This window comes from Cervus elaphus, chromosome 32, assembly GCF_910594005.1.
Source record: "Cervus elaphus chromosome 32, mCerEla1.1, whole genome shotgun sequence".
In the NCBI taxonomy this organism is placed as follows: Eukaryota; Metazoa; Chordata; class Mammalia; order Artiodactyla; family Cervidae; genus Cervus; species Cervus elaphus.
The window spans coordinates 34,082,971-34,099,783 of record NC_057846.1 but is presented as its reverse complement, the minus strand read 5'-3'; the positions used below and the strand labels follow the sequence as shown (position 1 = coordinate 34,099,783).

The window sequence follows — 16,813 nt, the reverse complement described above, 5'->3', positions numbered from 1 at the left end:
AACACAGTGTCTGGTCTCCAACTTCTGATGGTCTAGAAGGAACAAAGGCCAACGAAGTATCTATAGTCATGACGTCAAAGAAAAGCATTATCTGTCTGCACAGGATAAACTTTTCTCAATAGGGAGGTCCAGCCAGGAAGTAAAGATGATTATATCCAACTCTATATCCAACTCTAAGCCCAAGTGCTGAAATGACCAAGACCTCATAGATGAGGGTGGCACATAGATGGATGTGCCTCACACACGTGGCTTCAGTTAATACCTGGACCCTCAGTGACTTAGCACAGGATGGGGTGTTTGCTTCAATCCATCTGGTCTTTCACCTGCTCCAGTGCAGCTCTGATTTTTTTTCCAGGGAGACTAGAAGTTTTTCTCCTGGAAAGATGTGTCAAGATTGTTGGGGTTTTTTTGTTTGTTTTTTTTGTTTTATCTTAATGTTGATAGTTTTTGTTTTTCAGCAGAAATCTATTGCCCTGTATATTATCCATGTTAAAACCATGCATCATGTGACTTGGGGTATCTCCTGGCCATTCTAAAATTGACATTTCTCAAGTTGCTTGAATGATGTTTCTGAGGATAGTATTTGGATGCCATGGTGGTAAGCGGTTGATGGAACTGCACCTCAGTTAAAAGAGTCCAGCAGAGTCATCAGTTTATTCTTTTTGAGGCCACAGGGAAAAAAGCATAAAGAAGAAATCAAAGGCTTGTTAAAAGTGGAGTCTCAGGCACGTCTGACCAATAAAATGGCAGTTTGCCATCTAGACTTCTGGATGACAGTTTTAATTCAGTTACATGACAATAAGTTGGTATAAAAAGCTTTTGCAGATTATAGGCTACATCCCAGTCAAATCTTGTGAGTTCCAGGTGTCTGATTACATATATCCTTAGAAAGACATGTTTGTAGTTACCAAATACATAATAGGAGTCCGTTCTTTTAAAGTTTCCAGTGCTCAGTTTTATCTCACAGTTTCTTTCTAAATCACTTTAAAGTTATAGATGCAAAAGCTTAAAGAAATGTGAAACTTAAAATGAATGTAAGCAGTAATAAATAGAACTGTGAGGCATATACTATTCTGCTTTTATAGAGCTTGTAAACTAGGGTATGAATTCAAGAGCAGAAGAATTTCCCCCAAGATTTCAGAAGCCTCACTCGAAAATCTATTTGGTCATATTTCTGAACTTCTCTTTAAAAATGTCTAGTTTTATTTGTTTATTTATTTTTCTTATGTTTTTATTTGTAATTTAAAGATCAGTATTTTTATCTATTATTACATAGTTACCTTTCTATAGGAAAAAATTTCTCTTTTCTCTCAAGACTCATGCACCACTTTTTTTTTTTATATAGGTAATGTGGAACACTGCTGTCCACTCTGAATTCATGCATGACCACGTTGATTATGGTTTTCAAAGTTGTGAGAGTAAATTCAATTGGCGGTAAGTATAAATACTGAGATGGTTCTGTTTATAAGTGCAAATTTTTTCTTTCATAATGAAGTGAACCATAAACTTTTGGGGGCGTATTATTATTATGGTAAATGGTATATAACAAACATTTGGAGGTGATGGATATGTTTATGGCATTGACTGAAGTGATAATTTCACAGGTGCATACTTGTCTCTAAACTCATCGAGTTGTATACATTAAATACGTACAGCTTTTTGTGTCTCAATAATACCTCAATAGAGTGGTTTTAAAATACATACACAACATACAAGGTCCATGTTAGCTATTTTAAAGTTGTTGATTCAGTGGCATTAGGTATGTTCATAGTGTTGCGCAGCCATCACCAACATCCATTTCCAGAACTTTTCCAGCCTCCCAAGCAGAAACAGTGTACCTGTTAAACAGTCTTCCCTCCCACACACAAACCCCTGGTATCTCTACTCTTATCTTCTGTCTCTATGAATTTGCCTATTCTAGGTACCTTACACAATATCTGTCCTTTTATGCCTGGCTTATTTTACTTAACCTAACATTTTTAGAGTTCATCCATGCTGTGGCATGTGTCAGAATTTCATTCCTTGTAAGGCTGAGTGATAGTCCCTAATGTTTATATAGCATGTTGTATTTATCCATCCTTCAATGGACTCCTGGGTTTTTCCATCTTTTGTCTGTTGTGAATAATGATGTTATGAACATTGGTCTGCAAGTCCTGTTTTCAATTCTTTTGGGTCTACACCTAGAAGTAGAATTGCCAAGTCTTGTGGCAGTTTCTATTTTAAATTTTTTTGAAAGCTTTTATACCTTTTATTTTTTATTGAGGTATTGTTGGCATACAATATTGTTTAAGTTTCAGGTGTAGATCATAGTGATTCACACCTTTTAAAGGGCATACTACATTTGTAGTTATTATAAATCGTTGGCTGTATTCCCTGTGCTGTCCAATATATCTTTGTAGCTTATTTTATACATAAAAATTTGAACCTCTTAATTTCCTATGTTTAACTTTAAAAGGAATTGCCATAAACATTTTTTTGATCTCTTTTTGGCTGCGTCTTGCAGCATGCAGGATCTTAGTTCTCCAAGGGATTGACGCATGCCCTCTGCAGTGGAAATGGGGAGTCCTAACCTCTGGACTGCCAGGGAATCCCTTTGTATAAATGTCTCTGAAGCCATACATTTAAAAAGTTAGCTTATTTATTCATTTATTGAGCAAATAATGAGCGGCCATGACATACTAGGCTTTGTGCCAAAGCAGCGCTCCTTGCTTTTTGTGCAGGAAGATATTTACGAATGGTTTGTGTGAACTGCACGTTTTCCCTGGAGTAGATTAAGGTTTCTCTGCATGCATATGGAAAGCAGACAGACACAGGGGAAGGGGCGCCTGCCTTTAGAGACACCCACCCCCAGGGCTCTCATGGATAGTCCGATTCTCTGCTCTGGGGTGTTCGGGGTCAGAGGCCCTAGTTACCACTGAGCGAGGAGACTCTGGATCCTCAGGACTGACTCTAGTTCATTGCAGGGTTATAAAGGAAAAGCGGGATGCCTACGTGAGCCGCCTCAACACCATCTATCAAAATAATCTAACCAAGGTGAGTGTGTCGGGCTTTGAACTTTGAGAAGGAGCTGTTCTCTGCTGGAGAACTGAATCTGGCCAGACTGAAACACAGCCTTTACATGTATCTCTTTTCTTTCTTTGTGGTTAATGGTTTTGATGTTGATCTGTCAGAGCATAAGTTGGACTCAGTAGATCAGTCTTGTTTCTATTTCTGTGGAGAGATGGTGGGGTGTGCCAGGTCTCACTGAGTACCTGCCTGCGCCTGTCTGACCCTCCTCTCAGTTCCAGAAACCAAGGACCTAAGAGCCTGATTTACGTAATAGTGGGCCAGTTTGTGGATTAAATTCAGGACTGGAACGCTGCCACTGCTCACCTGCTCAGAACACCCTCATCCTTGGTGGCTGGATCTACTCAGGACATGCTATGGTTCAGAAGGACGTTTTTGTGAACGTAGTTCGGTCAACAAAATTAGGCAGGCATAAACTGGGCTCTTGATGTGCTCATTGCTACTACAGTGCTAATGGTTTTAGGCCCTCTCGGCCAATGAAGAAAGGAAATACAGGTGTTTATAACTTATCTATGTATTTGTTAATAAACGTATCTATGAGGAGTCTAAAAGGAAAAGGAAGAAAGAATTAGGCAGAGGTGTGTGTGCTTTCAGCACGCTGTGTTGTTCTTTGCTCTCCTGAGGCCTTTCCCACCCTGAGTTTTACCGCCCGAGCCACCAGGGAGGCCCCCGCTTTGCGCTTTCATGTCACACCCCTTCCACTGCACTGTGCCGGAGACATCGACGAACTGTGCACCATGAGCCATCCAGCTCTCCTCCTCCTTTTTTGTTTGTTTATTCTAAGTTAATTTATTTTGGGCCACACGACCTGCGGGATCCTAGTTCCCCGACGAGGGATTGAACCCACACCCTCGGGCAGTGAAAGCTCTGAGTCCTAACCACTGAACCACCAGGGAATTCCCAACTCTCTTGACAGCATGACTCTCACCATCCTTCGCTGGTCTTCGTGGTCTCACTCTGCAGCTTCTGAGACATCAGCATCGCTTAGGTTATGTTAGATCAGGATACTTGGGGTTATATTTGGGCCACTGTAATCTCCTTAGCAGCATGTTTAGAAACCACATTTTAGGGTGAGTTACGTCTCCAGATGGCTAAACCTCATATATATTTATATTAATTCTTATCATTCATTAGGTTTATTTTTGAGAAGGTGATATTTTCTGACCTTAAGCCCAGTTCAAAGGGAACATATTTGGGCAGATCCCTGTGCACTGAGTTCACGGCATTTTAAGGCTGCTAGACATGAATGTGAGATGCCATTTGCTATACTAAGAAACCCAAGTTAAAAAAAAAAATTTTTTTTAATGGAACGTGTTTAAAATACTTTTGCAAAAGAGAATGGAAAATTACTCAGGAAGTAACATTTTTTAATACTCACAAATCTTGGTGTGTAGCAGAATTTCCATGACCTCATATGGGAAAGGGACCATGGGTCATCCAGAAATTCAGAAAAGGAAACTTTCTGTTAAATATCCTAGGAAATGGAAATTAAAATTTCATCAGTTTCTCTCCTAAATGATTACCTATATTTATTGCCACTCTACTCACTCACTTTTTTGTCTAACACTGCATAGGAAATCATTACCTCATGAAGGAAGGTGTTTTGGGAGCCTCGTGGCTTTTGGCATCAATCTTGTTTCACCTCGACTAAGCAGGGCATCTGCAGAACAGGCCTGGAGGGCTGACTAGAAAGGAGGAAATAGCTCAATTTAGAACCAGGTGTGCTCCAAACTTAAAACGTCCTGTTCTGTGATCGTGCTTATAGGATTCCATTGTCCCTGTGGGTTGCCCACACTTTTTGCCCGTGCATGTATCACGACTGGCAGAAACTTGCTGGCAGTTCAGACTCAGTCCCGGGCGTGGAGGCTGCCAGTGAGAGCAAACCAAATCTGAGGTCTCAACACCTTCTGTGTAAAACTTCAGTCATGTAATTGTGATGTTCTTCGCCTTTTCATTTGAGAAAAGAGAAGGATGGCATTTCCCCCCACTTGGCCAGAGTGTTTCCTTTTGCCTCAGCTCCCTGCACCTTTATTCTTTTTATTTTTCTCAGGCTTCTTTCCTCCAGACACATCATTCTTCAGTGTTTTCATTCCAAGTGAGGAAGGCTTTCTCCTTTACCTCTTGGGAACAAACATGTAATTGTCTTCCTCATGGGATGACTTGCATATATATTTTTTTAGTTTCTGGGTTTTCACCCAAGATTCCATCTTTATTTCTTCTTACTGTATACTTCAGCATCAATGGCAACCCCCAACCTAACTAGCAATCAACAGTTAGAAGTTTTGCAGAAACTCGGACGTCAGAGAGTTGCCTTGGCGTCAGCAAACCATAAATCAAAATCCTCAGTAGAGACTGGAAAAAATCTGAAGTTGCTGCAAGTTTTGTTTTGCTTTTTTTGGGAAGGGTTTCTTTCTTTTTTGGCTGCGCCGTGCAGCTTGGGGAATCTCAGTTCCCCGACCAGGGATCAAAACCTGGCTCTGGCTGTGAAAACACCGAGTCCTTACCAATAAATCACTGGGGAATTCCCTTGTTTTATTTTTTAAATCTTTATTTAATCTCTCTCTCTTTTTAAAAAAAAATGTATTTAAGTATAGTTGATTTACAGTGTTCTGTTAATTTCTGCTATAATACAGAGTGACTCAGTTGTACGTAAATTTTTTTATATTGTTTTCCATTGCAGTTTATCACAGGATATTGAATATAGCTCCCTGTGCTATACAGTAGGACCTTGTTGTTTATCCATCCAAAATATAATAGTTCGCATCTGCTAACCCCAAACTCCCAATACTTCCCTCCCCATTCCCTTGTTGTTCAGTCTTACAGACAGGCTAACGTTTCCGTGCTTCCTTCTCCAGTCCCACATAGACATCATCCACGGCCATGCAGCATTCACATGCGATCCCCAGCCCACAGTGGAGGTCAACGGGAAAAAATACACCGCTCCTCACATCCTGATCGCCACAGGCGGCGTGCCCTCGGTTCCTCAGGAGAGCCAGATCCCCGGTGAGTCTTCCAAAGGCATCTGCTAACAAATAACAGTCAGACAGCACTTACCGTTGTTTCCCACCACACCCGCCACACCAGGGCATCTGCCCTTTTCCAGTTCTTTGTTTTGGACACACGAGAGGAGGTCTCTGCAGAACCTGATGGTAACTGGCTTAAGTGGTGCCTAAGTGACAGGGCAGGGCTTCCCTGGTGGCTCAGACGGTAAAGAATCTACCTGCAATAAGGGAGACTTGGGTTCGATCCCTGTGTTGGGAAGATCCACTGGAGAAGGGGATGGCTTGCCCACTCCAGTTTTCTTGCCTGGAGAGTTCTGTGGACAGAGGCTCAGTCCAAGGGGTCGCAGAGAGTTGGACGTGACTGAGCGACTAACACTTCGACTTTTCAGTGACAGGGCAAAGAAAGATCTATTTCATCCAGCTCCAGGCTACAGGTAACACAGGAGGAAGAATCAGCAAGTGCCCCATCCTCCCCCTCTCGGCACAGTGGAGGCTGTTTCCAGCCTCAGTTTGTTGTGAGATATTTACTGTTTTGTTTAAAGGAGAGAAATCTTGTGCAGATGTAACTTTATCAGCTAATTAAGCCTTCTTATATATGTATTTTTCTCTCGTGTAAAGATTTAGAAATTAAAGCAATAAGGAATCTCTGATAGTCATCTGCCTTTACTTTGTATACACAGAGATGAATCATAAGGTACTGCCTTGTTCTGTCATAGGAAATGCTGTCTGTGTCTTTTTCCCCAACTAGTTATAAGCTCTTTGTATTTAATAGATGATGATCGTGGTTTATACAACTTTTGTATTCTCTATGGATTGGCTTTTTTTTTTTTTTGGCCATGCCATGTAGCACATGGGATCTTAGTTCCCTGACTGGGGATTGAACTCAAATCCCCTGCATTGGGTACACAGTCTTAACCACTGGACCACCAGGGAAGTCTCTCCATGGATTGGCTTCTAAAGACCCACGACCAACCTGAACTGATAAGGAAAATTTTGAGTTTCTATGCATGTAGGTATTTCTTTCTCTCTGGAGAGGGAATCCGTAAAATTTCATGAGCTTTCTTAAAAGGGATTTATGGCTCAAAAGCTAAAGAACAACTAGTGTTAAAAAAAAAGTTGAAGATACTGTTGTCAAATAACTTAAAATTTAGTCGGTGAGATGGGATATAAACATCCTGATAGGGAACAGCTTTCAAAATGGATTGTTTAGAGAAAGAAAGCAATGTGCAGAACAATGTGTATAGTATGCTACGATCTCTGTCTTTTTAAAAAGGCAGGGAGACTTTGCAGATGCACTGGGGTCTGTGGAAGGGCACACAGCAGTGCCCACTTACCACTGGGAGAGGACCAGAGCCCTGGGTGGGAAGGCAACCTGCTTTTCACACAATGGTCTGTGGTGCTTTTTGAGTTTTTTAAAACATACATTTATTAAAAACATGTAATAAATGAAAAAAAAAAGATAAATGCAGAGAAATGTAAATATTCCAAGGTGATTGCCAGACAGTGAGTGTTGGGTTACCCAAAGGTGGGATGGATTACTATGGGCTAGCTAGCATGGACCAAAAAAACTTGCTGGGAGAAGGGCTTACAGGTTGGAGTATTATGTGCTGAAGAAGAAAACGGCCAGAAGAACCAGTGGGTGATAAATCGGTCTTTAAAGGACATTCAGTCAATTCAGCCGGTTTTCTAGCAGTGAAATCTGGAGGCAAATACGTTGAACTGGAACTTCCCTGGTGATCCAGTGGTTAAGACTCTGCCCTCCCGAGACAGGGGGCTTGGATTCGATCCCTGGTCAGAGAACTCAGATCCCACATGCCACATGGTTTAGCAAAAAAGCCCCCCAAAATACATTGAACTGAAACTGGAAGAAGCTTAGGGCCAAATTGTGAAGACTTATAAAGTCAAATTAAGGTGTCTCTGTCATTCATGAAAACCAATTATTAATAGCTTAGGGTAGTGGCAAGATCTAAGTGTTAATTTTAGAAACCTAATCTGACAATGACTTACCGAGGAGGAAGGCCAGCTAGAAAGTTGTTACAGTAGAATGTACAGGAAGTAGTAATAGGTTCTGAACTAGTGTTAGTGTCTGCAATGTGGTGGAAGAACTCAGTTCAGCTCTGCAGACAGTTACTGAGCCACTGCTCTATGCCAGGAACTAGGAGAAGAGGGCAGACAGGAAACACAGAAGGAAAAGCCAGCTACTGTATTTCATTGATTCCAAGACACATTTTTAGAAAATGTTCAACCCTTCTGAAATCAAGATGTGCCCTTAACCACTGTGCATTAAATTTGCAAAATGCAATATTTTTAGTAACTGATGAGATGGTTGTTGAAAGAAGGAATCACAGATTGAGAACTCCAGACTTTTGGATTATTTGTTTTCTTAAATTACTTATTTTTGTCTGTGCGTGGTCTTCCTTGCTATGTGCACCTTTTTCTAGTTGGGGAGAGCGGGGGCAACTCTCTACTTGCGGTGCAAGGGCTTCTCATTGCGGTGGCTTTCCTTGTTGCAGGGCACGGGCTCTAGGGCACGTGAGCTCAGTAGTTTTGGCTCCTGGGCTCTAGAGCACAGGCTCAATCAATAGTTGTGGTGCATGGGGCCCGGGCTTAGTTGCTCTGGGACATGCGGGAATCTTCCCAGATCAGGGATTGAACCCATTGTCTCCTGCACTGGCAGGCAGACTCTTTACCACAGAGCCACCAGGGAACCTCAAGACTTTGAATTATTGATGGAAGGTGGTCTTTTTAACTGAAGTGGTAAATGAGAAAGGGATATAGTTTGGGAGATATTATAAAACTAAGGTTCCATTTGGAAGATAGCAAGTTTGAAGCAGAGTAGAATCTGGTAGCCAGACAGTCAGAAATATGGAACTTGAGCCTGGGGAGAAGGTCAAAACTGAAACTATGCATTTGGAAGTCTCCCTGCAATGAAGGGAGAGTTGGTTAAAACCTCAGAAGGAAAAAAGGCAGAGAGACGAGAACCAAGACAGTGAACCATTTGAGGGTGGACCTGAGATCTTAATTCTTCAAAGAAAAGTAATAGTTATTTATTTATCATGGCAGAGGAAATTAAAATGTTGACTTTGGGAAGATTTGATTGGCAGCTTCCCAAGTGGAGACTCTAATAAAACTCATCAAAACAGTGATGAACTGAGAAGGTGTTTGGTTTGTGCATAGAATATGATTGTTTTACAAGAGAAAGCTCCGTTGGTGTGACCTATATTGCCTTTCCCTACATAGGTGCCAGCCTAGGAATAACCAGTGATGGGTTTTTTCAGCTGGAAGAGTTGCCTCGGTAAGCCGCTTTTCTCCCTGACCTCCATGTTCATTCTTCCTCAGTCTCCTAACATTTCTTCTACTTGCTCTTCCCAGATATTATGTGTAGACATTTCCTGGATTCTCTTCTCCCACCTCTTTTCTTTTTATGACCTTAGGTCTCTTATCCATGAGCGCCCCTCAATAAACGGCTCAAATCTTTTCATGCTTTCAGTCCAAGACCATGGTAAGATGTTTAGGACCAGACTCAAATGCAGGGCGGGGTTTGAGAATAAGCACTGAAATCCTAAAACTGTCTTCTCTCTCCAGCGTGACAAAGCATCTGTTGGTAATGTGTCTAAAGTGACTCATTCAGGTTTTCAGAGCGGCTAGTGCAGAGGCCTCTGGATAAATGAAGCCTCTGTCTGTCCCACAAAAATAGGTTTCCTGAAAGTGTCATTTGTATGTGTTTGTCCAAATAACCTTTGTAAATCTCTGTCACCAGTTTAGATACACACAGAGAAAAAAGATAACAAGGAAGATGGTCTCTCTCTTTCTTTTTTTTGGCTGTACCATGCAGCACATGGGATCCTAGTTCCCCAACCAGGGATGGAACCTACACCTCCTGCAGTGGAAGGACAGAATTCCAACTACCGGACCACCAGGGAAGTCCCTATTGAAGAAGCTGCCACTTGCGGGCTTCCTAGATGAGAGGGGTGCTCCCCTCCCTCATGCTAAGTGTTAGGGCACCTGGGAACAGGAGGAGGGGCCCTGTTAGCCCAGAGACTGGCCTTTATCTCCTGTGAGTAGCACTCACTCACTCCCAGAGTCATTGTTATTGCTCAACTCCGATGCTCCCTCGGCGGGCGCTGCCAGTCCACCATGAGGTCTTAATCCCGAGCTTTTACATAAAGGCCTTCCTGGCGGGTGACTCATAATCCCTGCTGGCTCCTTTACCTTGATTCACCTGGAGCCACAGACTGTTCACCAGGGACAAAAGGGTGTCTTGGCATTTTCTTGGCTACCGTGAAAATGTCCCATTACAATATTCAGACCAGCTCATCTTCTGACTTTGAGAAGAGCAAGCAGGCTGTTTAGGTTTGCTGGGATGTGGCAGCGTGTTAAGAGAGCAGCCTTTCTTTCTTCATGATCTGTTTAGTTTTAGGGATGAAGGATATGAGACATGAGAATACATGCAGAAATGTGGTCATGACTCATCGTGTTTAAATGATATAATTCAGTCTAGACTCAGAGAATCTTCATTCTAGATATCTGTCCGTTACATATTTTTAAACCATTTATGAAACTTGCGTAGGTAGCAATGCAAGTTTCAGAAATGAATATATGCAGGTTATAAATAAGACTCTGGAAACACAGGAAAATGACAATGGGTATATGATTTTTGTCTTTTTTAAAGACTCCTTTATCATTGTTATGTTGGAAGTAAGTGAATAATCAAAGAAGGAACAAATTTTGTAGGTGAGGTTAACACGTGCTCTGGGCTGTATGATCCAGCTTTGCCCTCATTGGGCTTATGGTTGGGGGTAGGCTGGAGCATAGGCCCTGTGGGATACTGTGGGGCAGGGAGTTCTGAGGGCTGTAATGAGGGAAAGAGAAGAGCTCTGGGGACCCAACAGAATATAAGACTGTTTCCACGTGGTGGAGGCCTCTCATGGGTGGCAGCCAAAGTGTCTGTGTCCCCAGGGTGAGCCGTGGCTGCCCTGCTCCTCTCCTGGAGACTCTCCAAGACCTGCAGACGTTTAGAGTAAGGAGAATGTGGAGGTGGTCCTTGGTTCACAATTTTTACCTAACTTACTGAGTTTTTCATCTACTGAAGACTGGTGTTTTAACTCAAGACTCCACAAACCTGGATGTCCACTCCCCAGCTTGAGCTTCAGCTTGTTAAGACCATGCCACTGTGTCTTCATTCCTCTGGCAGTCTTTGTATGACAGTGTGGAGCCTGGGAATGAAGCCAGCATGAAGTGCAAAGCTGAGCGTCTTTAAGGGACCGCAGCATCTGAGCACCTAGATGCAGCCATACCTGAAGCCAGAACTTCTTGGTTACATGAATCAATAAATTCCTTTTTTTGTTCTAAACCAAAGCAAATGAAAAGATTGTCTCCAGTGGTTACTTTAGTGGTAAGAAGTATACAAGACGGGCCTGTGGGAGCTGAGAGGGGAACACTGAGCTCCTTGAAGATTTTTGGTCTCCTCTCTGAAGAATCCAAGTCATTTCTCACCTGTTTCTCGTATATCGTTTCTGCTGAGAATGCATCTTTGATTCAGGAGCATTTCCTGTGCCCTCTCCCATGCAGGAACTGAGTGTTGTTCTCTGTGCTTTAGTGGACCCCTGGGCACGTTTCCCCTCAAGAATTCCTCAAGTGTGGGGATTGTTACCCATGGCGTCCAGTGCAACGCTTAACAAAACTAGGACTTAAATAAATGTTTGGGCAAGAAAGAAGATGGAGAGAAAAAAGGAGGGAATTAGGAGCAAAGACCCAAAGGAATGAGTCAACATATAAAAGAAAAAGGGACGTTAGAAAGGGAAGAAGAGCTATTTCCTAGTTTCTGAATTAGACATTTCTCTCTTTGTACGCTGAATTGTATAAGAGAGTTCTCACCTCTGATCATACCATTGCAGGGAGAACTCCCTGCCCCACAGTGTTCCACAGGACCGGTGCTCCAGCCTCCCCCCAGCCGTGCAGGTTCATGACACATCCTCCCTCCAGACTGAAGCCCTCTAAGGGCTGGGAGTCACAGCACGATGCCTTCCCTGTGGTGGTGGTGGTGGTGGTTTAGTTGCTAATTCTTGTCTGACTCTTGTGACCCCATGGACAGAGGAGCCTGGCAGGCTACAGTCCATGGGATTCTCCAGGCAAGAATACTGCAGTAGGTTGCCATTTCCTTCTTCAGAGGATCTTCCCAACCCAGGGATCGAACCCAGGTCTCCTGCATTGTAGGCAGATTCTTTACCAACTGAGCTACAAAGGAAGCCCACCTTACCTGTAGAAGATACTAAAGAAAGGTTTCCTTTCTTCTCCCCTGACTGCTTACTTCTTAGCCAAGCATTGTACTAGTAGTACGACCGTGTTTGAAGCTTGAGAGAACTCAAACCCCAAAAGGGGCCGAGGGGGCCCTTTTTCTGTAGGCTGCAGTGGGGAAGTAAGTGCTGGGGGCTGGGGTTAGCTTCCCTGTTACGGACTCAGACCTTCGTCCAAACTAGTGTTTAAGTTGCTTTCTTAGATCAGAATTTATTCAGGACATCTAGTTTCATTGCAGATCTATCCTACAGGTTAAATGGCTTGCTTAAATTGGCCTTTCATCATCTTGGAAAGACTGATAGAATTTAACAGCAATGAAGGAGAAATACTGAGCTAGAGGGGAATAATAGTGGTGAGAACTATGCCACTTTTAGTTTTAGGTGTGAAGATCATTGCATAAGGAATCATCTCTAGCTTCAGAGGCTTTTTATTTCCTCTCTGAAGAAACAAAGCTAAGGAATTTTTTAAACACCTAAAAATAAATTTTCCTTCTACAGAAGGATATTTTCTGCTTAAGATGACTATGCTATCCTGAATTGGACAGAAAAAGGAGATGAATGGAAAGACAGATGAAATCTGAATAAAGCCTAGAGTGTGGTCAACAGTAATGTACCAGAGTCAGTTTTGACAGTTGTACCATCATTTGTTGTTGTTCACTCACTCATGTCCGACTCTTTGCAACCCCATGGACTGCAGCACACCAGGCTTCCCTGTCCTTCACTATCTTCCTAAGTTTGCTCAAACTCCTGTCAGTTGAGTCAAACATCTCATCCTCTATTGCCCCCTTCTCCTCTTGCTCTCAGTCTTTGCCAGCATCTGGGTCTCTTCCATTGAGTTGGCTCTTTGCATCAGGTGGCCAAAGTATTGGAGCTTCAGCATCAGTCCTTCCAATGAATATTCAGGGTTGATTTCCTTTAGGATTGACTGGTTTGATCTCCTTGCAGTCCAAGGGACTCTCAGGAGTCTTCTCCAACACCACAGTTCAAAAGCATAAATTCTTATTGGACCACTCTTTTAAGGTCCAACTTTCACATCTGTACATGACTAGTGGAAAAAACCATAGCTTTGACTAGATGGATCTTTGTCAGCGAAGCGATGTCTCTACTTTTAATATGCTCTCTAGGTTTGTCATAGTTTTTCTTTCAAGGTGCAAGTGTCTTTTAATTTCATGGCTGCAGTCACCATCCACAGTGATTTTGGAGCCCAAGAAAAGAAAATCTGTCACTGTTTCCATTGTTTCCCCATTTATTTGCCATGACATGATGGGACCGGATGCCATGATCTTAGTTTTTTTCAATGTTGAATTTTAAGCCAGCTTTTTCACTCTCCTCTTTCATCTTCATCAAGAGGCTCTTTAGTTCCTCTTTGCTTTCTGCCATAAGGGTGGTGTCATCTGCATATCAGGTTATTGATATTTCCCCCAGCAGTCTTGATTCCAGCTTGTGCTTCATCCAGCCTGGTATTTACATGATGTACTCTGCATATGTTAAATAGGCAGGGTGACAATATACAGCTCTGACATACTCCTTTCCTAATTTTGAACCAGACTGTTGGTGTATGTCCAGTTCTAACTGTTGCTTCTTGACCTGCATACAGGCTTCTGAAGAGGCAGGAAAGGTGGTCTGGTATTCCCATCTCTTTCAGAATTTTTCACAGTTTGTTGATTCACACAGTTAAAGGCTTTAGTGTAGTCAGTGAAGCAGAAGTAGATGTTTTTCTGGAATTCCCTTGCTTTTTCTGTGATCTAGCATATGTTGGCAATTTCATCTGTGATTCCTCTGCCTTTTCTAAATCCAGCTTTTACAACTGAGAACTGGAAATTCTCAGTTCACCTACTGTTGAAGCCTAGCTTGAAAGATTTTGAGAATTACCTTGCTAAGCATGTGAGATAAGTGCAGTTATGCAGTAGTTAGAACAGTCTTTGGCATTGCCCTTCTTTGGGATTGGAATGAAAAGTGACCTTTTCCAGTCCTGTGGAAACCACGGTTTATAAGATGTTAACTTTATTTTTTTTTAATTAAAGTATAGTTGAATTACAATGTTGTGTTAATTTCCACTGTACAGCAAAGTGACCCATTACACAATATGTACATTGTTTTTGGAATTGGTTTTCTTTATGACTTATCCCAGGACATTGAATATAGTTCCATGTGCTATATAGTAGGACCGTGTCCATCCACTCTACATTTACTAACCCCAAACTCCCAGTCCATTCCTTCTTCAACCTCCCCCTCCACAGCCACAAGGCTGTCCTCTGTGAGTCTATTTCTGCTTTGTCGATAAGTTTAGTTGTGTCTTATTTTAGATTTCACATGTAAGTGATGTCACATGGTTTTGTTTTTCTCTTTCTGACTTATTTCACTTAGTATGATAACCTCTAGTTGCATCCATGTTGCTACAAATGGCATCATTTCGTTCTTTTTGTGGCTGAGTAGTATTCCATTGTATATGTGTACCACGTTTTCTTTATCCATTGGTCTGTCGATGAACGTTTAGTTTGTTTCCATGTCTTGCCTATTCTGAATAGTACTGCTGTGAATATAAGATGTTAACGTTAGGAAAACCTGGGCAGGGATATACTTAGCTTTTCTGTAAATCTACATTCATGCTAAAATGAGCTTATTTACCGATCTTAACCCTCTGCTCTTGTAGCCGCAGTGTCATTGTTGGTGCTGGTTACATCGCTGTGGAGATAGCTGGCATCCTGTCTGCCCTGGGCTCTAAGACATCAATAATGATACGGCATGATAAGGTAAAATCTGTTCTTGATGTTAATCTTTTAAAAATTTTACAGGGAGGACTTCCCTGGCAGTTCAATGGTTAAGAACTTGCCTGCCAATGCAGGGGGCTGGGTTTTTTGATCCCTGGTCTGGGAAGATTCCACATGCCTTGGGTCAACTAAGCCTGTGCTTCACAACTAGAGAGTAGCCCCTGCTCGCCACAACTAGAGAAAGCCCATGTGCAACAATGAAACCCAGCGCAGTCAAAAAAATAAAAAATACAGGGAGCATTTCCTCTTACGCTGTCAGTAAATACAGGGTGCAAAGTGTGTATTCTCTTCCTCGTGGAGCTGCATAGAAAGCAGGATTAGGACCAATGTTCTTCACAGCCACCAGCTGCTAGTTGAGAACAGTGGGCACCCTGGCTGGTGTTTCTGTCATGAAGCAGTGGGTAGTATCTGATGCCCTAATAAGGCATACAGTCTTAAACATAAATATTGTTAAATTGAGCAGACTGCCAGGTTAATTTCTTATTCAGAAAATCAATTTCATGTGGTCAGATAGTATTGGATTATTAACATTCAGTCAAAATTTAGTACATTCTTTGCATTAAAAGGAAACATCAAAGATACTTGCTTACCTATGTTCGTCACAGCATTATTCACGATAGCTAAGAGGTAGAAGCAACCCAAGTGTCTGATCACACATGAATAGATAAACAAAGGTATGGTATATCCACACAAAATGGAATATTATTCAGCTTGTAAAAGGAAGGACATTCTGACACATGCTACAACATGACGAAGCTTGAGGACATTATGGTAAATGAAACACGCCAATCACAAAAAGGTAAATATATGATTCCACTTATATGTGGTATCTAGAGTACCTATGCTCAGAGAAACAGAAAATGGAATGGCGTTGCCAGGAACTGGGGGAAAGGAAATGGGGAGTTGTCTAGTGGGTACAGAGTCTCAGTTGTTTTTTTTAAGTGAAGTATAGTTGATTTACAGTATCATGTTAGTTTCAAGTGTTCAGCAATGATTCAGTTATACATACGTATATGTATTCTTCAAATTTTCTTTCCTTATAGGTTATTACACAATATTGCATGTAGTTCCCTGTGTTATACAGTCACTCTTTGTGGGTTATCTGTTTTGCATAAAGTAGTGTGCATATGTTAATCCCAGCCTACTAATTCATCCCTCCCCCACCCCAGAGTCTCAGTTTTGCAAGGGGGAAGATTCTGGTTGCACAGCAATGCAAATATGCATAACACTGTCAAACTGTGTCCTTAGAAATGGTTAAATGGGTAAATTTAACATTATGTGTTTTTCACCACTGGGACTTCCCTGGTGGTCCAGGGGCTAAGACTATGCACTCCCAGTGCCGGGGGCCCGGGTTTAATCCCTGGTCAGGGGGCTGGATCCCACATGCTGCAGCTCATTTCACCTGGTACAACGAAAGATGCAGAAGAGCCAAATAAATATTTAAGAGGAATGTGTACGTATAACTGACTCACTCTACTGTACACCTAAACTAGTACAATGTTGTAAATTAACTATATTTTAGTTTTTAAAAATGGTTTAAAAAAACTCACAGTAAAAAAAAAAAAAAACAGTGTGGCCATGAATGAAGAAGAAAGAGGGGGATTGATACTGAAATTTCCTCCCAGGTTTGTAGCGTTATCCTTAATCAAGTTTTATTCTTTCCTGCCACCCATCCCTC

General features: G+C 42.0%; 1 protein-coding gene across 1 annotated transcript in view; it reads left to right on the top strand.

The window, feature by feature from the left end:
* Positions 1-16,813, top strand: part of GSR (glutathione-disulfide reductase) — a 42,212-nt gene that overhangs the window by 14,358 nt on the left and 11,041 nt on the right. Inside the window, exons 3-7 of the mRNA XM_043893429.1 lie at positions 1,346-1,434; positions 2,964-3,033; positions 5,922-6,069; positions 9,309-9,363; positions 15,018-15,117. Coding sequence (XP_043749364.1) covers positions 1,346-1,434; positions 2,964-3,033; positions 5,922-6,069; positions 9,309-9,363; positions 15,018-15,117 — 462 coding nt within the window. The remainder of the gene's footprint in view (positions 1-1,345; positions 1,435-2,963; positions 3,034-5,921; positions 6,070-9,308; positions 9,364-15,017; positions 15,118-16,813) is intronic.